General features: G+C 36.5%; 3 protein-coding genes and 1 long non-coding RNA gene across 10 annotated transcripts in view; 1 reads left to right on the forward strand and 3 right to left on the reverse strand.

Moving 5' to 3' along the window:
• The window catches only part of LOC126875835 (uncharacterized), a 148009-nt gene extending 139832 nt beyond the window's left edge, over positions 1-8177 (forward strand). For all 3 annotated transcript variants that reach the window (XR_007693708.1, XR_007693712.1, XR_007693716.1), the window contains exon 3: positions 7724-8177. This is a non-coding gene — a long non-coding RNA (uncharacterized LOC126875835). The remainder of the gene's footprint in view (positions 1-7723) is intronic.
• Positions 1-24249, reverse strand: part of LOC126875803 (venom serine protease Bi-VSP-like) — a 163932-nt gene that overhangs the window by 114615 nt on the left and 25068 nt on the right. The window contains exon 1 of one of the 4 annotated variants that reach the window (XM_050638726.1): positions 16567-17042. The exons of 2 other annotated variants lie outside the window; for them this stretch is intronic. The gene's annotated coding sequence lies outside the window, so the exon portion shown is untranslated. Of the gene's footprint in view, positions 1-16566; positions 17043-24249 lie in introns of those variants that run through there. One more of the 4 variants, XM_050638716.1, reaches the window with a different exon arrangement.
• The window catches only part of LOC126875791 (venom serine protease Bi-VSP-like), a 34137-nt gene continuing 23195 nt past the window's right edge, over positions 13308-24249 (reverse strand). Inside the window, exon 5 of one of the 2 annotated variants that reach the window (XM_050638685.1) lies at positions 13308-13400. In XM_050638685.1, the coding sequence (XP_050494642.1) occupies positions 13372-13400 (29 nt within the window). In that variant the 3' untranslated portion in view covers positions 13308-13371. Of the gene's footprint in view, positions 13401-13475; positions 13811-24249 lie in introns of those variants that run through there. The other variant, XR_007693662.1, reaches the window with a different exon arrangement.
• Positions 14333-15620, reverse strand: LOC126875804 (venom serine protease Bi-VSP-like). Its single transcript, XM_050638728.1, has 3 exons — positions 14976-15620; positions 14706-14801; positions 14333-14634 (listed from the first exon to the last, which is right to left on the reverse strand). Exons 1-3 carry the CDS (start codon positions 15046-15048, stop codon positions 14438-14440), a joined length of 366 nt encoding a protein of 121 aa, XP_050494685.1. The 5' UTR covers positions 15049-15620; the 3' UTR covers positions 14333-14437.

The following is a 24249-nucleotide window of genomic DNA, read 5'->3' on the forward strand; positions in this document are numbered from 1 at the left end:
ATAAAATAGAAATAGCGGAAAAGAAAGATAAGTCTAATCGAGGAGAAATGAAAACTAATGCCTTTGCTGCAAAAAAGGAAGGATGCTTCAAATGTGGAAGAGTGGGATATTTTGCATGAGAGTGTCAAAATGGCGTCCAAGCGGGAAGCAGTAACAGTTATCGGCGTGGGTCAACACGTGGTCGCAGCAGAGGAAGAGGAAACAAAGGCAATACGAACAGGGGGCGTGGAAACTTCCATCGTCAATCAGCAGCCGGCACGAGCGAATATGGCAACTCAGGAGCAGGCATATGGATGGCAACAGCGCACGCAGCACACAGCAGCGAGATGAACGAGATAAGTGGTAACGAAATAACATACTTATTTGTTAGGGAAGTGATACATTTACACTGTACATGAGAGTGTGTGTGTAAGGGTTAGAGGGCGTCAAGGTCTTAGTGGAGACAAAAGACTGTTGCCAGATGTTAGAAGAATCTAGGATAGTCGGTTGGCGACCAGCGTGCGTGCAAGACGTTCTTCAGAGAGTAATATAGATGTATAACTGTTGTGTGGGAAATATAGTCAATTATTTGTATTCCCAAATCCTCGAATTTCCTTAACATGGTAGCAGAGCGTGGTTACTAGTTTTGCAAGATATTTAGTGCGTGGTTACGATCTTGCGAGTGAGTTTTCAGTAAAGAAAAAAAAACTTTCAGAGAAAAAAAATATACTTCGAGCACGTAGGAACGCTTGAGTAAGAAAAGAAAAAAAAAGAAGAATCAATTAAAATGGAGAGATCGGAAATCATGATACCTATATTCGATGGTGAGGATTATGGAATGTGGAAGCAAAGAATCACGATGTTTCTCAAATATAAGGAATGCGAGGTTGTTACAACTAGAATGAAGAACGAAAGAGACGATGAAGACTGGGACAAAAAGGATTTGAAGGCGATAAATATAATTTATAGTGCAATATCGAACAGACAATTGGAGTATGTTAGGGAAGGAAAAACGGCGTATGATATAATAAAAAGGTTCGATGAAATGTACTTGAAAGAGTCGACGGCACTGCAGATCGTATGCAGAAGGAGATTGGAAAACATAAGACTGGAGAACTACAGTGATTCAGCATCATTCTTTAACGATTTCGAAAAATTAATAAATGAATTAAAAAGTGCGGACGCACAAGTAAGTGAGAGGGAAAAGCTGAATTACATGCTGAATACGTTACCCGAAGAATACAGCTACATAGCGGACATAATAGACGCATTGAAAGAAGAGGATCAAACGGTAGCGTATGTAAAAAATAAAATAGAGATAGCAGAGAAGAAAAATAAATCCAATCGAGGAGAAAGGCAAACCAACGCCTTTTCTGCAAAAAAGGAAGGATGCTTCAGATGTGGAAGATTAGGACACTTTGCGAGAGAGTGTCAAAATGGCGTCCAAGCGGGAAGCAGTAACGGCTATTGGCATGGGCCAACACCTGGTCGAAACAGAGGAAGAGAGAACAAAGGCAATACGAGCAGAGGACGTGGAAACTTTCATCATCAATCAAGAACCGGCACGGGCGAGCATGGAAACTCAAGAGCAGGCATATGGACAGCAACGGCGCACGCAGCAAACAGCAGTGAGACGAATGAAATAAGTAAGAACGAAATAGTGTGGCTATTAGATAGCGGTTGTACCGATCACATAATTAATAATATAAATTATTTCGATAAATCTATCGACCTAAAAGAACCGGTAAATATATATTTAGGCGATAATAGACCGATAAAAGCGACAAAAGTTGGGAATGTTATAAGTTATTTTGAAGCATTCGGAAAACAAAATAAAATAAATATGAGGAAAGTATTTTACGCGAAAGAAATGTCCGCAAATTTGATTAGTTTAGGTAAACCAGCAGACGATAAGAATACGGTTATTTCCAAAGGAAATATTGCGAAAGTAATAGATGAGGATAATATACTTACAGCTCAGTTCAAAGAGAATGGGACATATAGAATAAAAAGTATATTGAAAGGGAAGAAGCACTTAGTAAACAGCGCCGAACGTAGTGGTATGAGTAAAAAGGAAAGATGGCATAGGATGCTAGGACACGTAAATTTTAAATATTTAGAGATTTTGGGTAAAGAGCAGCTAGTGACTGGCATACCGAATGAATTTGAAAAGGAACTTTTGAAATGTAGGGTGTGTATAGAAAGCAAAATGCATAACTTACCTTTCAAAAATAATCGAACTAAGGCTAGGGAAATAATGGAAATTATTCATACGGACGTATGTGGTCCCTTTAAGACTACCGGATTCAATGGAGAAAAATATTTCATTTCATTTATCGATGATTATAGTAAAATAGCTAGGATCTATTGTATAAAATCAAAAGATGAGGTCTTTGATTCTTTCGTACAGTTCGTAAATGAAGCCGAAAATTTAACGGGCAAGAGGTTAAAAATATTAAGATGCGATAATGGTAAAGAATATTTAAATAATCGAATTTATAAATTTGCTAGGGATAAAGGTATAAGAATAAATAATTGCCCAACATACGTACATGAATTAAACGGGACAGCGGAAAGGTATAATAGAACAGTGATGGACATGGCGCGTTGCTTGTTAGCGGAAGCGAAAGTACATAAAAGGTACTGGCCGGAAATAGTTTGTACAGCGGCATACTTGAAAAATCGAATATTAGCGAATACTATAGAAAGAAAGACACCTTTTGAAATATTCTTCGGGAGAAAACCAAGTGTTAAAAATCTACATCTATATGGAAGTAAAGTTTTTGTAAGAAGGCCAGAACAAAAAAGAGTTTCCAAATGGGATAAGAAGGCAGATATGGGAATTCTGTTAGGATATAGTGAAGTAGGTTAGAGAGTCCTATTAGGTGTAAAAATAACAGTAGCGACATGTAGAGGTCGTAGAAACAGACAAAAAATGTATCGGTTTTGAGGAGAATTCATTCGATGCAGTTAGCGATGATAGTAAAGATAATTATTTATTGGACAGCATGAATAAGGAAGAGTTAGAAAGTAGAGAAGATGAAAATGATAATAGTTCTGAAAGCGTAAAGATTCCTAGGAGATCTACACGTAATAAGAAAACTCCAGTAAGGTATCCAGAAAAGGAAAACAGTAGTGAGATTCACGCAAATTATTGTAGAGTAGATATCTTTTGCACATTTGAGGAGGCGATTTGTTGTGAAAATAGTGAAGTTTGGAAACAGGCTATGGATAAGGAAATAGAATGTCTCTATAAGAATAAAACTTGGAAATTGGTAGAAAGGGTAAAAGGCAAAGAAGTATTAGATGTAAAATGGGTTTACACGAAAAAATCAGAGGACAGGTATAAGGCTAGATTAGTGGTAAGGGGATTTCAACAAAGAAACGTAGCCGATGACATATATTCTCCAGTGGCGAGTAATCAGACCTTTAAGATATTGCTATCATATTGTTGTCAAAATGGAGTAATAATTGAGCAAATGGATGTAGAAACTGCCTTTTTAAATGGTGAAGTAACCTCGGAGGTATATGTAAATCAACCAAAGGGATATGCGGACGGAACGAATAGAGTTTGTAAATTATCGAAAGCGCTTTATGGGTTAAAAGAAAGTCCGAGGGATTGGTATGAGTGTTTTGATAGGTATGTGACGACATTGGATTTTAAGAAGAATAACATAGAGTTGTGCCTATATACTCATGGAGAGGGGGAAAATGTTGTTTATTTGCTAATATATGTAGACGATTTGTTAATCTGTAGTAAAAACAAAAAAAGGATACAAAATGTAAAGAAGCTATTACCTGATAAATTTAAAATGAAAGATTTAAGTGAAGTAAAAGAATATTTTGGAATAAATATAGAGTATGATTATATAAAAAATGAAATGAAACTAAGCCAAACGAAATACATTGAATCATTAGCGAACAAATATAAATTACAAAACAGCAAATTGTACTGTACACCAACGGAAACAAATTTAAAAATTGAAAACGCTGAGATAAATAGAAATGACATTGGATACAAGAATTTAATTGGCGCATTGCTGTATATTAGTACAAATACCAGACCCAATATAAGTTATAGTGTGAATTATCTTAAGTAGATTTCAAGATTGTTGTAGCGAGACACATTTTAAATATGCTTTGCGAATATTGAAATATTTGTACCGAAATATTGAAATATTTAATATTAAAGATTTAAGGTTACATTAGAAAAGGAATGAAAAGTGTGAAACGATAGATTGTTATGTGGACGCTGATTGGGCAGGAGATCATTTAGATAGAAAATCTACTTCTGGATATGTAATTAAATTGTATGGAAATGTAATCGGTTGGAAATCTAAAAAACAAAGGTGTGTGACAAAAGCCTGGACGTATGCAGAGTATGTAGCTCTATCGGAAGCGGTGAGTGAATTAATGTCTATTAGAGAAATTATGAAGGTCTTCAATGTAAATCTAGACAATAACCCTGTAAAAATTTATGACGATAACTCTGGAGTGATAAGTATAGCAAAGTACGGAAATTTCACAAAAAATTCTAAACACATTGAAGTTCATTACCACTACGTTCACGAATGCTTAAAGGAAAATAAGATAAATATAATTTAAGTAGGTACAGACGAAAATACTACATAGGTTCTCTAAGAGGTTTTTCTATGTGCGATAGTCGAATCAAAGATTTGAATTTTTAGATTTGATCTACAGTGTTTATATTTTCAATAATGTTAGAAATTTGGACTGAAAACTTACCACCATTGATAAAGCATACTGGCGTTGGCTTTCCGTCGAAGTATACAATTTTTTGAACGATTTCTCCCGATGCGAGGGGTGGTTCTTGCTGCAGCAGAAGAGTATTATTATCTAATTTTAATGTTTTATTGGAGAGTTCGAATCGATATTGATTTAAACCGGGTAAGCCTAATATGCCGTCTTCTATGATAGGGAAATTATCATCTACTAAGGAAAATTCTATCTCTTTGTTGAATAAATTTAGTTTAATTTTGGAATTGGATTCGTATTTGGAATGTTCCATGGAGAATTTCTATGTGTCTGGTATTATTGTCCTTCCTGGGTAGCATCCTCGTTTAAGCAAGTTGATTCCTGCTCCCGAGTCAACGAAAAATCGCAATCCTCGTCGTCCTGGTAATTGTAGTCGTATTGTGGATAATCTTCCTGAGGTAGCATTGTTAATTCTGATTGTTCTTGAATGTGGTTTATTCCTGGAAGGGCTTTTGTTTGAGGCGGTATTCGAAAATTTTGGCATTGATTGGCAAGGTGTCCCAATCGATCGCATTTGAAACATTTCGTTTGTGGCCTTTCGTTTAATGGTCGATTTTCAAGCTTTGTAAAATTATTCATTCTTGGTAGAATGTTTTGTGTGGGTGGAGTTTTGTTATTCATGTTACTTGTAATCGTGAAGCGGTTACCTACTGGACGAGACGTCTGGTTACGATAAGATGGTGGAGTGGTTGTTTGTCGTGTCATCCGTCTGCGAGCGTTGTCTTCGCGAAAGTATTTTTCCACGTCCATTGCCTTTTTTTCTGCATCGATGATGTTTGGGGGGGGGGATTAGCCAATAGCACGTGTCCTATTTCTGAACGAAGGCCTCTTACATAGTCAATCACAGAAACCATGTATAGTCGATCGTTCATCGCTCATCGAGTTAGTTCGTCTTTATATTCATTGGTAATGCTGTATTGAAGTTTGTTGAAAACACGTCGAAATCTAATGTTATAATTTTGCACGCTTTCGGTTATTCCTTGCTTTATCACTCTTAACTGATCTTGGTGTTCTCTTACTGATGCTTGAGTAGCTACGTTACGTCTTAATCCTTCGTACAGAGTTTCGAATTCGTTAATATGGATATTGCGGATTGTCATTGCGGCTTTTCCTACAATTTTCTCTATTTTGATCATTTTTAATAATAACGTTTGTTCGCTACACATCATTCTCATTTCTTTTATTTCACGAATAAAATCTTCTACACTTATATCGTTTTCTCCGTTTAGTATCGGAGATACTAAACAGCTTTTAGATTTCCAGAGTTTCCAGCTGTTGAATTGGATGGTTGGACATATGTTGGTGGCTTTTGTGGCATAGGTGGAGGTGGATTAGTATCGTGTTTTAATACTGATATATTATCGTCATCGTCAGTCATCATAGAACCGAATTCAGTTGATTTTACGTTTATTTGTGGTAGTTTAACACGAGAGAGGTTTCTACTTAATATTTCCATTTCGTTAGCGCGTTTTCTATTTTCTTCGTTCGCTAATTTTAAAGCATTCTTTATTTCGTTAAATTGTTGTCGAAATTCTTCGTTCTGTCTCTGTATTAAGTCTAAAATTGCTCTGGTAGAGGAATCGAGTGTTCCCGTTTTATTTTGAACTCCACTTGTAGAGGGTAAACTTGTCTCGGCTTTTGTGTCTTTCTTGTTCATATTGTCTCTTCGCTAGAGTTACTAGAGAAACTAACTTTTCGCGTTCTATATTGTTTAAAAGAATTCCGACTTTTCTCACCTTGATACGTAAGTTCGTAGAATGAGGTTCCCTTGCGGTGTTTTCCTCTGTGGCGCGTTCAAATGCGTTTGAGTGTCAAACTCGTTCTGTTGATTTGTTCTATGCTGACAGTGGCCCCGTTAATTTGGTCCACCGTGGTAAATTATTGACAGCAAAGTTCATAACACAAGTAGTTCGAATCCTTCGATCTTCAATAATGTCCGTAGACCGAAATCGTAACTTCGTTTACACTGAAGCGAATGGATCCTGGCAGGATCGCCAAAATGTCACGTAAAAATAATGGGAAAATAATAATAAAAAAATGTTGGGTTCTTGAACCAGAGTTCGAGGTACCTTTATTTTATAATAGGATTACAAGTGTGCGATTTGACCGTTACCGAAAGACTGAAAGACTCGATCAAGACACAGCCCTTCTAGATGTTCGTTTATCTTATGCCTATGTGCCGAATTCATATTCCTTTGTTTTGGGAGTCGGTGTCGTGTGCAAGGCTGTTCAGGTTTCCTGAGTCTGTTGGAGATATTTGTTGACGTTACATGTACGTCAAGACTGTGTAAGTGTCACGAGGCAAAACAATAATATGAGTCGCTCTCGATTTGCATCGTTCTCTAACTCATGCGCCGCTACATACTTATATAGCTATTATTTCTTACAACCTAGCGTATGCAGTTGTGTATGGGGCCTTAAGTTCACTGTTTATAGATACTGCTAGGAATTAATCGAACGAATTCAACGCAGTCGCGTTTACAGAGTTCCGTATTATCGGAAATGCCGAATTCGCGTGGTTTCGCTTTGACGTTCGTCCACGTTGACGATTGTTCAAAGAACAACCGAGAGGCCTCCGCGTCGCAGCTACGAAAGACATCGAAGCCGCGACACCCTTCAGTGACTTCCCTATCTTTTCCTAAAACCAAGGATGACGCAACTCAGGCAATCGTTACAAGCGTTCGAACTTCACATTTTCTTACCATACTATCAACAAAAAATGAAAGCTGGTTTTCAATGAGTCATTATATAATTATATGTCGGAGATGAAAGAACACCGGAGCCTTTGGAATTTTAGATAATCCCGCAACATTCTAACCTAGAGTCTACTATAGCTGTAATTGAACAATTGTAGTTATTCAATCCGATTGTAATTGTTCTAGATTAGTGACGGTGAGCTTTGGCTCGAGGTGACAGTCTGTCGCCCAACGTAGCCGCGGTCAAGGGATAAACGCTTTGCCTAACAAAGGTATGGAGTAATTCTATAGCTCTCCTTAAAAGAAATATTCGTGGCGACACGCGACAGTAAACATTCCAACGGTTTCTGTCCCGTGGCTCGCCACACGCAGACCCTATTCTTCGAGTAAGATGATTGCCAGATGTCGATGCGTCTCCGCAGTACATGTTCGGCTAGCTGGAGGGCCCGTTATAAATCTTAAGGTTTAGTTAACTAAAGTCCTTCAAACAGACAAACAGTCTTTGTCCCAACTACGGGAAGATAGGGGAGACATATTTTTCAACGAGCGGCGTCTCCCACTAGCAACTTTCCCTCGAGGGCGGCTAACATCTTTTTCTAACCACCGATATGGAGATTGACCAATTAGCAGCAACGTCAATTTCCCTTACTTCCTAAACGAAGGCTTTCCTCGACGAATCCGATGATCTCGTGTCCTTAGACACACCCCATTATAGTTTTCCTCTGTGACATCGTCGGGACGGGACGGGCATTCTTTTACGCGCTCCCGTCGACCAAAGAGTAACGTCTTTACGCTCAGCAATTATTTTTACGAGTCAGACTTAGATTCAGCGAGAACGCCCATCTGTCATCCCGTTGGCCGCGGATTCGTTATTGAACCGGAGACCACTGTCACTAGTGTCGCGGACGTCTCACCGCCGTGGTAGATTGTCAAAACCTGTGTTATTCATACCTGTGTCAATAAATCGTATCTTCGTTACACCGCAACGATGGCTACCTTCAATGAAGACTCCTCAAACACCGACAACCCTATCCCCAATGTCATTCCGACATATATATCCACCGAAAATGCGCTCTTGTAGACAAACGCTCGATTCGCGTCATAGCTTTTAAAGCTTGTCGCATCTCAATCCGTTGGAAAAAATTTTTCCTGTAGCATATTTTATTTTTACGAACCAACAAGGTCTTTGTTTATTTCCTTCTTTTTTTTTGCTCCAATTTCCCCATTGTTTTTTCAAGGATAGTATTTCAGAGCCACTAGTCAAGTTTATTGTAACAATAAACTTACGTTTCGGAAACATTTTGTGCTGTGAAACAGAATACACTAAAGTTTGAAGGTCACATCGATTTTCGAAAGTTTATAAATGGAGGTGTATGACAGTATCACCAGCTGTTGCTGTCCAAGTAACTCCAACATCGAAATACTACAACGATTCCAATCGAAAGCGCTAAGAGCCTTAATAGACGCACCTTGGTATGTTACCAACGAAACCATCCATCGCGACCTCAAGATACCTACAGTCAAAGAGGAAATAGCAAAATATAGCTACAGATATAGCAAAAGAGTCAAGAAACACCGAAACCCCCTAATCACTGGACTACTCGATACGACGGACCAGATTCGCAGGCTGAAGAGGCACTACTCGCTAGACCTAAACGTTAGATTCATTTAATTATCCAAATTAAGCATATGCACTTACTTATAATACTTATAAATTATACCTATCTATAATAAGTATTAACTTATTGTAAATAAACAGCCATGTCACTGCGCCACGCCGGAAAAATTACTGAAAATTCTCAACGCGAGAATTGATTGTAATTTCAACAAATAAATAAAAACAAAAAAAAAGCTGTTGCTGTCCCCAAGCGCCAAAATACGTTCTGACTACTATTTTATGTATCTCACAGAAGTATGTCTTCATTCATCATCTCCCATGCCATCCACCAACGTGTTCTTAACATGTTATCTCCTAGTAAAATATTGATGTTGAGTCAGATATCCAACTGAATAATCTTTTCGGTGTCTACTATAAGACATTTAAAACCAAGGCTCGTACACACGTGTGCTTATACGTCAGATGTAATACTTAACACGAAACCTGCTTATATTAATATTAAATTTATGCATAGTAGGATGTTCGACCTTTGTAAAAATGAAATTATAATACATACAGTTTCACCGTGGAAAAGTGAATCTTTCTAGCATGTCCACGCAAATGCAGCGGAGGGGAGGACTGTGCATGCACCAAACAACTTTACGTTCGTAATTTTTCACACAAATGTACAACTGTAGGGAAAAAATTATCTCTGATTTTTCGGATGTTAGGAATCGACAATATCGCATAACGGAATGCTGTGTTCTACGTATTCTATTTTTGTTACGAAAGTGGTACAAACGAAGTCCACGTAAGAATAGTACAACAAAATCGGTTGAGGTTAGGTTATCGTGCAGATATCGCGGCTTTTGCATTGGAAATCACGCAACTGCCAGTCTCGTCGTTCCTTGTAAACGAAAGAAAGGTATTGTAATCGGTCGGAATTAACATAAAACTCGTCGTTTCATGATAATACTGTGCATTCTGAATATGCTATGATTTGGTTTAAAATAATAAATAGTCCATTCTTGCATACTATTGCTCCAGCTTTACTTGTATTTTCGATATTGGTATAAATAGAAAGACAATTAATGTCGTTCGAGTCTATTTTCGGATCATTTATATTACGTTTAATCCATATAGTTATCATATGAGACATAGTATCGTAAAATTTGGAAGAATAAAACGTTCGTACAGGAAGTACATTTTATAAGAACTCCAACAAATCTGCGTGTGCACCTAAAATACAAACTGATAGTGATAGTGATTGTTCATAAGTTTATATACATTATCTAATGTCAATCGAAGGTATCAATTCTTTTTCTCCATAAGAGTACTTTTTCATTTATATGTGTTCAAAAATACATGTGTTCAACCGTGAAGCATATGTCACCTACAACGAAAAAGAGTTTTCCTATACTTAATATTTCCTTTATATACCTATGAAAGTCTATTCTTCGCGTAGTATGAAATTATGAATAAATCTGGAATATTGTTCAATCTGAAAAGAAAAATAACTTATTGACATCATTCATTGATACGAGATTCAGAATGTTTGTTTTGTCTTGCAGAAAAAGAAGGCAGCCCTCCCTTTCTTTTAATGTGAAATAGAAAGCGAAAATTTGAAAACAGATTTTTTGGAAATTTACTTGCAAATATCGTTTTCAATATCGTGATTTTCTTCCCAATGGTACTGTACTTTCAAATTTTCCAGTATCCCTCTAAAAACAAAAAGTCGAACCTCGTTATTGTTAACGTAGGCATTACAAGGAAGAGAAGTATTAGAAAGCAGCTCCTTTTTGTTATGGATTTCTTTATAATCATGTAAATAAGAAATTCCGGAAATTTTTTCCTAAAGAATTTAATTCTTGTGCTTTGATTGATAATTATTACACTACATACTAACTTTTCGCATACTGTTCGCGTCTAACAATTTCCTAATAATAACTACTTCAAAATAACATATGTTCTTGCACGAATTCAAAAGTACGTATGATACAATTACAATTGATTCTAAAATAATAATTATTTAAAGATATTAAGATACTAATTAAACGTTTCACTATATTTCAAAATCTGGAACAACAAATTTTTATTTATAAAAAATGAAACTGTGTTTATATATTCTTTGTCATGATGCTATTTCTTATTACCATGTCGACATTTTTTAAAATTCATTTTGTTATCTCTACGCAATATGAAAATTCATATACTGCTTAATATTTTTTACATATTATCCATCCACCGCATGATATCTCCTGAAAAATCAAAATATTAATGTTATATTATTACAATGCTTCTTAAATTTCAATTTTTGACAAATTTGAAATCCAATATATTTTGCACAATTATTATTTATCAAAAAATTCCAAGTTAGTAACTTTCTTTTCAAATGGCAAATAACATATACTTTGACTTACCTGTAAGTTTTTGTTCCTAATCATCATTTCCTCTTATAGAACATCATTATTGTTCTTATAATTACTACCAGTGTCATAGATATTGTAGTGGCTACAACTGAATTAATAGAAAATGATAAATAACTGTGTATAACACTAACACATAATTGTGTATAACAATGACAGATAACTTTTACTTACATATCAGTCGATAAGGGATTACTGTGATATCCTGTTGATGTTTCTTAAGGCACTTGATTAGGTGCGATACGGTATCATTCCTTATGGTATACTGTAGATAAGTATTTTAGAAAATAACAAGAATAAATCTAAATTATTCAGAGGTTCCAGTTTCGGCTTAGACATAAATACAGGACCATTTGCAAAGAAGAAAGGGTGCGTTTCTACAGCCTCGTTATAGTAACCATGAATACCAATCTCTGAATTACTGGTTACTAAACATAAATATCCTATAAAATTTAATATATTTCTTTAATTTTTAATACATACATGAGTTAGTAGTTCTAAATTATGAATCATCCTACCTGTGATATTACGCTTTTCCTTATAATATCATCACTCGAGTGAACAACATTAAGATCATGTAAACCATGTCATCCTATCTTACTGTGAAGATACTTAGTTATGTTATCTAACATTATAAAAATATCATCAAATTCAAGTCCTTTTATTCACATCACATGGCCACGACGATCTGGTTCTTCGTTATATAATGTTCTAAAATTTGTCGTATATATAGGATGTACAAACCGTGATATCAAGGTATCAGTTCTTCCTTCCCAAGGGACAGTTTCATTAAAATTCTGATAGAATTAAAAATTAATTATTAATATTCTAACAATCATATATGTTAAATACATTATAGTCAACGATATATACCTGAGCGAATGTAGGGGTGATTCCTTGATAATTATAAATGTCATCAGCCCACATCATTGTGCCACTTCTTTGTACTCCAGCCTCTAGATTAACAGCCTAAACAAACATACGAAATTTTATAGAAGCTGTACAAAATATAGTATATATGCGCAATATTGAAGCGTTCAAGGGGATATAAAGGTAATGTACATCACATACACGTGTACTCTCATGCAACAAAATACAATTAGATTTAATAGTATAAGCTCTTTTATTCATCATAATAGATTGGAAATTTAAGTGTCTTACGAGGGTGAGTAAAAAGTTACCCGCTCTGTCGGTGTAGAATTTATTTTAAGCAATTGTCAAAAAAGACATACATCATTTTTTGACATAATCACTCGATTTCTGTATACACTTTGTCCATTTGCCGAAGGACCTTTATATTTTCTCATTAAAAAATGTTTTGGGCTGAGCTGCGAACCACGAATGCATCGTCGTCTTCACCTTTTCATCAGCTTTTTCGGCATCCATCTCGCACAAACTTTTTAAAATCCAAATCTGTCGTGTACTATTGCATAAGCAGAGCCGTGGCTGATTTGCAAATGATTTGCCACATTATCCACTGTCACTCGTCTATTCCATAGAGCATAAGTTCATGAGCACGTTCAATGTTGTCATCGTGGATGTGGACGGGCGTCCAGCTGTTTTTTCATAACACTTGTGCGATCTTCTTTGAACTTTTGTGCCCATTCAAACACACTTCGTGACAAAACACTTTCTCCATAATGTGCATTAAATCTTTGATAAATATAGGCATCAAACATAACCTCCGACCACAAGAAACGAATCACAGCATCCTGCACTGTTTTCCTGCAAATCACCATTGCAAAGCGCCATTACTCGCGCAACGGTCACAAACGAATTGACGTAACACAAAGAAACCTGCGCAGCAGCACTGAACAGATATTGACGTCATACGAAGAGTGCAGATGGATCAATACGGTCGACAGAAGTTTTAACTATCTGGAGTGCGGATAAATTTTTACTGAGAGTCGTATAGGAATCTATAATCTGTAAGTACACCTTTGGCTGAATGGAAATTTCTCTTACATATAGTCAAAAATGCTGAAACTGTGTATTGAATTGGAAAGTGATAAAAAATAAGTGAAGTTTCGAGGTTGCATGTGATTGCATGAGTACACAGGACGTTTTTAGCGAATAAAAAATAATTTTGAAAGACACGAGACTTATCTTGTATTTTATGCACTCTCTGTGTCCGAATTTCCAGAAGCTCTCTATCTTATGAAGTGTTTTAGATTAGCCGGAAAATTTTGTACGTACGTACAAGAAGTATACGATCTAAGTGGAATATTCCATTATTCTCTTGATACAACAGAAACGAAATTTACAGAACTTCTCAGAAAGTTGGTTTATTATTACCAAATTAATAGAATTAATATACGTTTATCATCTTTACATACCTAAGTTGTGGAGGTTTATCGTGCGTAAAAAATTAGTGTCGTTTCAAAGTTACATTTCGTACATTTTAAGCCTATAATTTGTAACGTACAAAACAATGTAAATTTGAGCTGTTTCTTATCTCCACAATAAGAAAATCCAACTTTACGTTTTTTACACAATGATATTTATGGAACAGTAATATCATATTATTGCATCGCTTGGAGAATGAAGTCAAGGTACGATGTGACCCTAGTGTAAACGCTGGGATACCCAGCTGTGCCGCACTTATAAGCATAAGACACAATACCTATTAAATACGAGGTTAATTCATGTTGTATCAGCAGTGATCCGCCGCGGTCAGCCTGAAAGGATCGTTAAATTTTTAATCAAAGATACTGAAATATATCGATCGAATTGTATTGAAATTATACTTATATACAGTAATAATCTTCTATTGATTTGTGTATTGAAATACTCCAATTTATAACGTACATGTTATATGTATTTTGAGCAAAACTAAGATTAGAGGAAATTAGATTAAATACCATAACGAGGTGTGAGAAGTGGGCAAAACTATTAAATTGTGTTTATCTATTATTTTTAATGTTTAAGACGTCGATTTGATGTTAATTCGAATCGACGTGTCTTCAGATACCGTATAGTTTGTAGTAACTCTGTAACTTAATTACCGTACAAGAATCCTCTCCACCCTGAGCATGTTCGGCGCATATTATACCATCAGTGATATCAGGTGCATTAGGAAATTTGGAATAAGCTATTTTGCATTCGGCGTTCTTAATCACTGGCATTTGTACTTCCATTAATGCATTACGTCGTGGTCGTCCTACGAAGAAAATAAGAAAGATATTTAAGACTGGAACTATTTAATTTTATTATAAAATTGATATCACTTACTATATCTTAATGCTCCCGATCCAGCAACAAGGGGGTTATAGCCGACGAAGTTGCTCTTTCGTAGGGGCTCTTTCGTACAAATGGGATATACGTACCCTGAAAAATAAAAAAATAAATGAAAATGCAGGAAACTAATGACCAAAAGTATGAGAAAGAATTATACACGCTTTATGACACAATATATGTGTACAGTAAGAAATTTCAGGATATGATACTTCAGTAATACTCAATAGCATATATATATATATATATATATATTTGAGGACTTACTCGAAAATGGCACCTCCTCCACCAATCTAAGAATGGCAATATTATGATTGTGTATGTTTTCTATTCCATCCATATGTGCACAATGTGCTGCGGTCAAAACATGCCTAGCCGATATCAGGGAACCTCCGCACTTCCATAGTGGTTTGTCTGGGTTTCGGGGATTACGAAAACCTAATGCAGCGATTCATGGCCAAGCGCCTAAAATGCAATAGTCATAGTTGTGAATATACATAATTTTTTCTCACATAACGAGTAACAACGATTATTACCTATTCGAAATTCGATCATACAGCAGACGATAAGTACATACGTACAAATACTCTGAAACAGAGATTTGATAAAGACAGAAATTAAATTTTTATTCCAGTGGAATACAAATTATTAAATAATTCTATATAATTTCTATTTGAACTATACTGAACTATAAAGTTCAAACGTGTAATTTCTGCCCTAACAGTTTTTGATCTCTATCCATATTATTACTCCTATATCAATTTTTTATTTCAAGCAAAAAGATACTCTTCCTAACATGAAGTAAAAGAAAGAAATAATTCAAGTTAATAAGTAAAGTTACTACCGATAAAATCATAGCATTATTATTTAGTCTAATTGAAATGTACATTGATGTGCTGTTTAATGCCTTTAAAGTTCATTCTTTGCAGTAAATGGCTTATTATTAATCGGAAAGAAAGACATAAAACGTACCAAGTTCAGCTGGTTTACCATCGACCACCCTGGTATGAGAGACGTTGCTAAAACCTCAGTATGGTGGTCGCAAAGCCTTATACTTATACACAGTTTTTATTAAAATTTCTCTCTTCTCTTTGTTTGGATCGTTCGGACAGCAAACGATCGTAACATTGCCCTGGTATCTGCACACTGATCGTCTATAAAAATCGGTGGCTGTACGGTACTGTATCTGCCATATTTCTTGCAGAGGTTTACATTTTCTGTAGTCAAGGCACCTGCCTTCTTGATTGTCCGGTGTGGTACATTCTGGATCAAACAATTTTAAAACATTTATACAGTTCAAAGATGCGTAAGAAAGCGACACCGATTACTCAACTTTCGAAGTAAAAAGCCGATCGAGTCCACCGGATTGCCCTACAGACACGTATTAATCCGTAAGAGTTAGTCATCATGTTGATAATAATTATCTAAAGAAACTTTTCACGTGAAAATATAAAATTTTAATTGATTAGATATTGTGTTAGCCATACTTAAGAAAGAAAATGAAAATGAATGAAATGAAAGAAAAGGACTACCTTCAACCTCATTTTTTAAATAAACACTTTGTCAGTTTTGCGGTAAATAAGTTCTTAGGAATTCAGGACAGTTTTTAGTGAATCATTTTGTTTCGACCGTTCGCGGAGAGACGCGATCGCGAGATAGCACGTCAACGAGAGTTGTAATTTCCCGTTACGATTAAATAATCGACGCCACGAACTGATCAGTTCAGTAGTTCAATGAAATTCCACAGAATTAACACAAATAAATTAATGTTTATTTCAACAACTTATTAACTAGAAAGATATAAATGGAACAAAAAAAATGTAACTGCGTTTTGGTTGATAAGTAATGCGCGACATACCACCTGTGTTGACGGTTCGACTTCTCGAAAAGTTCTGAACGCCTTTCGATTTTTTTCGTTTTTTCTGGAAGGCGACCCCCACTACGTTCGGATCACGCCACATTCTTTTACGCGAGGTAAAATAACGACCACGAGTCGACGTTTCTGGAAGTCGCCCTGCTTAATGAATCATGCGCTTGCCACTACAATGTTTGTTTGCCGGGCAGACGCGACGGTCCGTCTGCGACATTATAGTGCCGCGATCGATAGTTAAGAATATGACCTATGGTAAGCCGCATGGCGTAACATTCTCCCCCCGTTGAGAGGGTACCGATCAAACTAGCGAGGTGTGGTTGAAGTTCCCATCTTATTTCGTCTCGGTGGCTAGTTGTTCGGGTTTCTCGAGATCGGGTTGAATTGGCAGTGGGACAAGCCTTTTGACGCCCCGATCCAAAATGCTTTTTGCCGTCTGAACTGTAGCTGTCCGGATGACACTGTCACGACCGGCATACTTCAAATCCGACGGACTGACGATAGAGATAAAGCACTCGGCGACAATGTATATCGCTGAAGTGCCTAATGAACCATCAACATCCCAACGGTCCTTCCACCGAAGGTTCTAGAAGAAAGAGCACGTGGCAACGGTCGCGGACGCCTAGCAAATGCATGGACGGTGGGGATGTTGAGGGATGACAAAAGAAAGTAATCGGATCCGATCGAAAGTAAAATCATAAGAGTCAGTCTTAAAAAGTCACGCCCAGAGTTCGGAAGTAGATTGTAAAGTGTATTGATGTTAGAAAAAAAATAAAGTTTTCTTTTTTTTATTTTTTACCTCAAATTCCTTTTTTATTTTGTTATTTTACGTGACAACACCATCGGCGCCTGGATGAACTCGGCCCAGAGGCCAATGCATGGAGGGAACGTTGTCCTCTCTGAGGATGACGATTGTGCCCTTTTGGATGCTGTGTCCACCCTTGCTCCATTTATTGCGGTTGGTTAGCTCGTTCAAATACTCCTTATGCCAGCGGTTCCAAAAATGTTGTTTAAGCTGTTGGATATGCTGCCATTTGGAGAGTCGGTTCGATGGAATGTCTCTGAAATCTCGATCACGTAAGCACATTAATGAATCGCCAATGAGGAAATGTCCGGGAGTGAGGGCTAGGAGATCATTTGGATCGGTGGAGATAGGAGTTAGCGGGCGGGAATTGAGGACTGCTTCTATTTCTATGATAAGAGTATTACGGTGTTAAGCTCATATGTTTCTGTTTCTCCACTCGCGCTGCGCCATAATATCCTTTGATATTTCCGATCCTCTGGTCGTACGAGGAATTGCCGATACATTTTCTCGATCTCGCCAGTGAGTACGTACTGATGAGCGCGGAATCTAATTAATATACAAAATAAATTGTGAATTGATTCGAGAATATAGGATTTCCCCATTTTCATGATTATCGTGATTTTTGTATAAATATATTTTTGAAGATACTAATAATTAGGTACTTATAAATTAGTATTATCAATTATTTTGCATTTATAATTCCGCCTCTAGTATAAGTGTTAATTGAAAACTAACTTTATGTTTCAAAAAGTACTAGCAAAGTCGTTGAGTAACAAGCCACTGATGCTAACACAAATAGCATTGTCGTAATTAAATATTTCTAAATATTCATTTTTCATTTTGAACCTGTAGAAACAATTTATTATATATACTATTAGCTAAGTAATTGCATATTTAATTAAGTCGAAATATAAAACTTAGTTATTTTAATAATTTAAAAAATAAAAAACTGACAAACATTTCAATTTAATTTATGGTTGGAACAAAAGACATTTCATTAATTGAAATATTGCAACGCAGAGTACTTTCCAAAATACGCCGAGAGTATTCCTGATGGTGAAACGAGCGTTGCTTCATCGAACGCAGCTAAAGAAAACAACATCTATGTAGTTGGTGGTACGATGCCTGAAATAGAGGGCGATAAATTGTACAATACCTGTACTATTTGGGGTCCCGATGGAACTTTGATAGCAAAACACCGAAAGGTAAGTAATATATTCCTTTATGGCTTTGAATTTGAAAATATTGGGGCGAAGAAAGTGACTCTATCTAGGAATAATTTAGGAATATACATATGTACATACGTATACTATAACCAATTCTATAATTTACGGTTTATAAAATACGTTATGATACGGGAAACGCCCATTTTTGTTGTAATGTGTTTGTGTTGTATAAATTTTTCAAATACTTAAAATATTATTATACTTATTTTTTCTCCTTTTTAAACATTATTAAATGATAAGATTTTTTAATAAAAGAAAGTGATAAAAACGCTGTCAGTTATTAAATAAAAAATAATTAAAGTTTAGGAGTTGGTAACTTTGATATTAAATTACAAAAGTTGCAGCAATAGAATTAGCGACTACATTTTTATGTTATTAGGTACATCTATTCGACATCGACATTCCTAATAAGATTACTTTTCGAGAGAGTGATTCACTCAGTCCTGGTAACTCCCTAACGACGTTCGATGTGAAGGGCTGCAAAATAGGTATTGGCATTTGCTATGATATTAGATTCGAGGAAATGGCACGCATTTATCGGAACAAAGGTACAGTAACTTAATCGATCAATACTTAACTAGCAAAAAATTAAATATCTTTCTTAAATATATTCTATATAAAATTAATATAATCTGTAACTCTGTATAAACAGAAGCTTAATTTAAAAAAACCAGTATATTTGCTGAAAATGAAACAAATAAAAGAATTAAAAGCACAATAAGAGGACTGTCCTCGCATATTCAGAAATGATGGAATGTGAACCGTGCAACTACGAAGTTAATTGGTATTCGGTAGCTTCATATTTCCTGCTTCTCTGGGTTAGGTTGCCAAATGCTGATATATCCAGCGGCATTCAATATGACCACTGGACCACTGCACTGGTCATTACTTCAGCGTTTCAGAGCGAATGATAATCAATTATACGTTGCCTGCATATCACCGGCTCGTGTTCCTTAAGCAAGTTACGTCGCATGGGGACATACACAGTTGACCAATCCCTGGGGAAAGATTCTTTACGATTTGGAAACTCAAGAGAATATGGCAGTCACCGATATCAAAAAAAAAAAAAAAAAAAAAAAAAAAAAAAAAAAAAAAAAAAAAAACTGGCGAACCGTGTGTTACCACAACGAGACACGCGATGCTATTTGTCGCTTTAAATTGTGCCGCAACTCGTTTTTGAGATCTTTGCCAGGGGCGCGTTAAAACATGCTGAAAATATATTTCTGGCTTTTCTGGGGTTTAACTGAAATATGACAAATAACGTTGTAAAACATATGTACTTATGACTTACAGAGTAATTGAGTGTACAAAATATATAGTATACAAAATAGCCAGCGATTTAGGGCTTTAAAAGATCAAAAGGAAAGAAAAGGAAAGAAAAGAAGAAAGATAATATATTGTGGCAGTCTAAGTCGATCTAAGAAAATAGATAAAGGGAGGGAGGGGCAAAGCTAGTTAATCTGGAAAGAATCCAAGCGTCAATTTCAAGCATTTACAGAGAATCAAGCGGGCTGGTTAAAGTCGTGAGTTGAGCAATTATCCCGCGTTAGGTTCAATCAGGTTAGTCCCACGCGAAATTGATCCAACCATGCGAAAACGAGTGTATTCTGATTTCTGTCGCAGATACTTCTGGCTAGTGCAGTACCTACACGGTGGTTGTTGAAATAGCCGCTTCTCATCTATTTTCCCTAGCGCGGACATCATCCTTTGATCCCTTACGACTAACGAAGTTTTCTAAGATGTACGGCAGTTTGAGATTCTACTTGAAAATGATCATGATTGCGGTCTGTGTGTCGTCTGCTCTTCTTTTTGTCCTTCCGTTAAAGACTGGTAAGTTGATACTGATTAATTATGCGATCGAAACCCTATATAATGGCTACAAAAATGCCGCTAATATAATATTCCTTCTTTCTTGTATCTTCTTTCTTGTATCTTCTTTCTTGTATATATATCTTGTGTATATATATATATATATATATATATATATATATATATATATATATATGTCGGGTCACGATTCGAATTTTGGGCGCGCGACGACTCTTCGTGTGGACTAGCCATCGTTTCACAAAGCCGAGATTTTATTTAGACATATATACAGGTCTATCACTAAGCTTAACAAATAATAAGTACAACTAATAATAAGTCTAACAAACACTAAGCCTAATGAATAATACGATCTACGAATAATTAAATTAAATAATACTATTAGCAATGTTTGAGTTCAAACGAATCCACGATCACCGGGATAACTCCTTACTAAGCGAAACTAACTTAGACGCAAATGCGATCGTCGAAAATGCTCGATGTATCACTGCGCCAAATACGATAAGGATAGGTTCGACAAAAACAAAGCTAAAATAGTTAGGTTCAACCTTGGCGATTTCGTGTTACGTAAAAACGAGGAAAGAAACCAGACGAAGTTAGATCCGAAATTCAGGGGTCCATTCGTAATAGCCGAGATTTTGGAAGGAGATAGATATACCCTAAAAACCTTAGACGGTAAACGATCATATAAGGACAGACACGACAGACTGAGAAAAATGCCAGAAGGTTGCGTCCCTGCTGAGTTAGACGTCTGCGGTGATGACAACGGCGGTGATAATAACGATGCAAGTACACTGACCTCAGAGGATCATTAACACTGCGTTGTGGTCATAGTAATACACCGAGTGGTTTTATGTGCTTTTGTTGTAACCCGTTGAGTGGGTTGATGTGTTTTTGTTGTAACCCGTTGAGTGGGTTGATGTGTTTTTGTTGTAACCCGTTGAGTGGGTTGATGTGTTTTTGTTGTAACCCGTTGAGTGGGTTGATGTGTTTTTGTTGTAACCCGTTGAGTGGGTTGATGTGTTTTTGTTGTAACCCGTTGAGTGGGTTGATGTGTTTTTGTTGTAACCCGTTGAGAGGGTTGATGTGTTTTTGTTGTAACCCGTTGAGTGGGTTGATGTGCTTTTTGTTGTAACCCGTTGAGTGGGGTTACGTGCTTTTGTTGTAACCCGTTGAGTGGGGTTACGTGCTTTTGTTGTAACCCGTTGAGTGGGCTTACGTGCTTTCTGGGTGTAATGCACCCAACGTGGCAATATGATCCAACAAACTGAGGTTCACCGGTGTACGAAATCGAAAATGATCTGTTGTGTCATTACGGTCTGGCTGGCGACTCACAGAACGCACCTAACACTTTGAATACAAATTATAACATTACAAATTCCTATTCTCTTTTATTTTTCTGTTGTCAAACCTCCGAACGAAACTTTGTTATTGCACTGGACCCTTGACTTACTTGGACATTTAGTTAAATCGCAAATAATGTCAGTTGTATCGAATCTAATGTAAGAAATACGATATTTTAGTTACACACGAGGACGTGTGATAGTCAGGATGGCCGTGTCGGAGATGAAAGAACACCGGAGCCTTTGGAATTTTGGATAATCCCGCAACATTGTAACCTAGAGTCTACTATAGCTGTAATTGAACAATTGTAGTTATTCAACCCGATTGTAATTATTCGAGAATTGTGATAATGAGCTTGGGTTCGAGGTGACAGTCAGTCGCCGAACGTAGCCGCGGTCACGGGATGAACGCTTTGCCTAACAAAGGTATGAAGTAATTCTATAGCTCTCCTTAAAAGAAATATTTGTGGCGACACGCGACAGTAAACATTCCAACGGTTTCTGTCCCGTGGCTCGCCACGTGCAGACCCTATTCTTCGAGTAAGATGATTGCCAGATGTCGATGCGTCTCCGCAGTACATGTTCGGCTAGCCCGAGGGCCCGTTATAAATCTTAAGGTTTAGTTAACTAAAGTCCTTCAAACAGACAAACAGTCTTTGTCCCAACTACGGGAAGATAGGGAAGACATATTTTTCAACGAGCGGCGTCTCCCACTAGCAACTTTCCCTCGAGGGCGGCTAGCATCCTTTTCTAACCACCGATATGGAGATTAACCAATTAGCAGCAACACTTTCTGAACGAAGGCTTTTCTCGACGAATCCGATGATCTCGTATCCTTAGACACACCCCGTTATAGTTTTCCTGTGTGGCATCATCGGGACGGGAAAGGCTTTCTCGCTCGCGATCTCATCGATCCAAGAGTAACGCCTTCGCGATCAGTGATTATTCTCAGACTTAGACTTTGTGAGTACGTTCTGTTGTCATCCCGTTGACCGCGGATTCGTTATTGAACCTAGGATCATTGTCATTAGTATCTCGAGCACCTAACTACCGCGGTTACTTGTCCGGTTCTATAATAATCGTATTTGCACTAGTCAATGTCTTCTCCATTGCATAACGACAACGTGTAACCCAAACGAAGATTCGTTTCACGCCCCTAACCCTAATTCTAATGTAAACCCGATATATATATATATATATATATATATATATATATATATATATATATGTATGTATAAGATTTATAAAATGAATGCTCGGTAAAATGTCTGTGATAAATAATAGCAATTAAAATGGAAAAATTTTTAATTGCATTGCTTCGACTATACATATACATATACTTAATGTGACTTACTTTGTATGAGAAAAATTCTGTTTGCCAATTCGATATCGAGAGCTGATAATGCTAACATACGATGAAACGATAACAGAAGAATCCGAATATTCAGAACTTTTCACGATATATGTTAAATAATATTATGAAATAAATTAAATAATTACCCCGCATTGCTTCCAGCGTACGTGTTCACGATTCTCGGCGAAACCGAATATGGCAGCAGGAAATCAACCAATCACAACTTCGGAAGAAAGTAAAGCGCGGGAAGAAATCGCGGCATCCAGCTTCCTGCGAATCTATTCTCGATCTCGATGTAAGCAGTAATCTTTCGATAATCGTTTTGCAAAATGGCGTGTCTTAAACGAAGTGTATAGTAAAATTCGTATTTGAGAGACGCATAAATAAACGATATCAGGCTATTTCCCGCGAGAAATTCACGTTCGGTTGCAACATAACATGTCACGTATGTATTTTCGTCGAAAACTGATTTCGAGGGACGTGTATATGTGCGTATCAAGTTACTTGGCGAAAGTTCAACGACAGACTGTGACTTTAAAACAGTATGTATGCCTATGTTTGTTGTCCGAGAATTGGAAGAATCTGTCATGTTTTGTTTACGTCGGCTGTAATGGAGTGGTGTTTTTGTCTTGTGGTAACTGAATGTCTCAAACAACAAACTCGAGATTTCAATCGATCTTCGAAAAGAAGTCATACCCATTGGCCTTGGGTGAGTTGTGATTTCATTAACTTTTTAATTCATAATTGATAACATAAGGTTATTGTAAGACCGATGAAAATATGGATAGCAACCAATTGCAATTGAATATCTGGCCTGTCTTGCACTATTGAAATTTTGCAAGTCACTAAAGTTACCAGCATTAATATGTTCCCTTGCACAAGTTTGACGATAAAACAAATGAAATTTTACTATTTGCAAGTTATTTGATTATTGTATTTAACGAAAAATTATAAAATCATAAAATAGAATTCTATATAACCTGTAAATCGTAACTTGTCAATCTACTAGTACATATATTATAAATTGGTAAACTTTTGTGTGTGGGGGAGGGGGTGCTAGATGTAACACTGATACGACATTTTGAAAAAATATTTAATTATAATCATGAAAGGCGT

This window comes from Bombus huntii, unplaced genomic scaffold (assembly GCF_024542735.1).
Source record: "Bombus huntii isolate Logan2020A unplaced genomic scaffold, iyBomHunt1.1 ctg00000058.1, whole genome shotgun sequence".
NCBI classification, from domain to species: domain Eukaryota; kingdom Metazoa; phylum Arthropoda; class Insecta; order Hymenoptera; family Apidae; genus Bombus; species Bombus huntii.

Coding starts and splice junctions, on each gene's coding strand:
- LOC126875804 (XM_050638728.1), bottom strand. CDS start 15,048: ATGGATGGAATAGAAAACATACACAATCATAATATTGCCATTCTTAGA. Junction 14,802..14,975: donor GGAGGAGGTGCCATTTTCGA/GTAAGTCCTCAA, acceptor TTTATTTTTCAG/GGTACGTATATCCCATTTGT. Junction 14,635..14,705: donor ATCGGGAGCATTAAGATATA/GTAAGTGATATC, acceptor TTTTCTTCGTAG/GACGACCACGACGTAATGCA.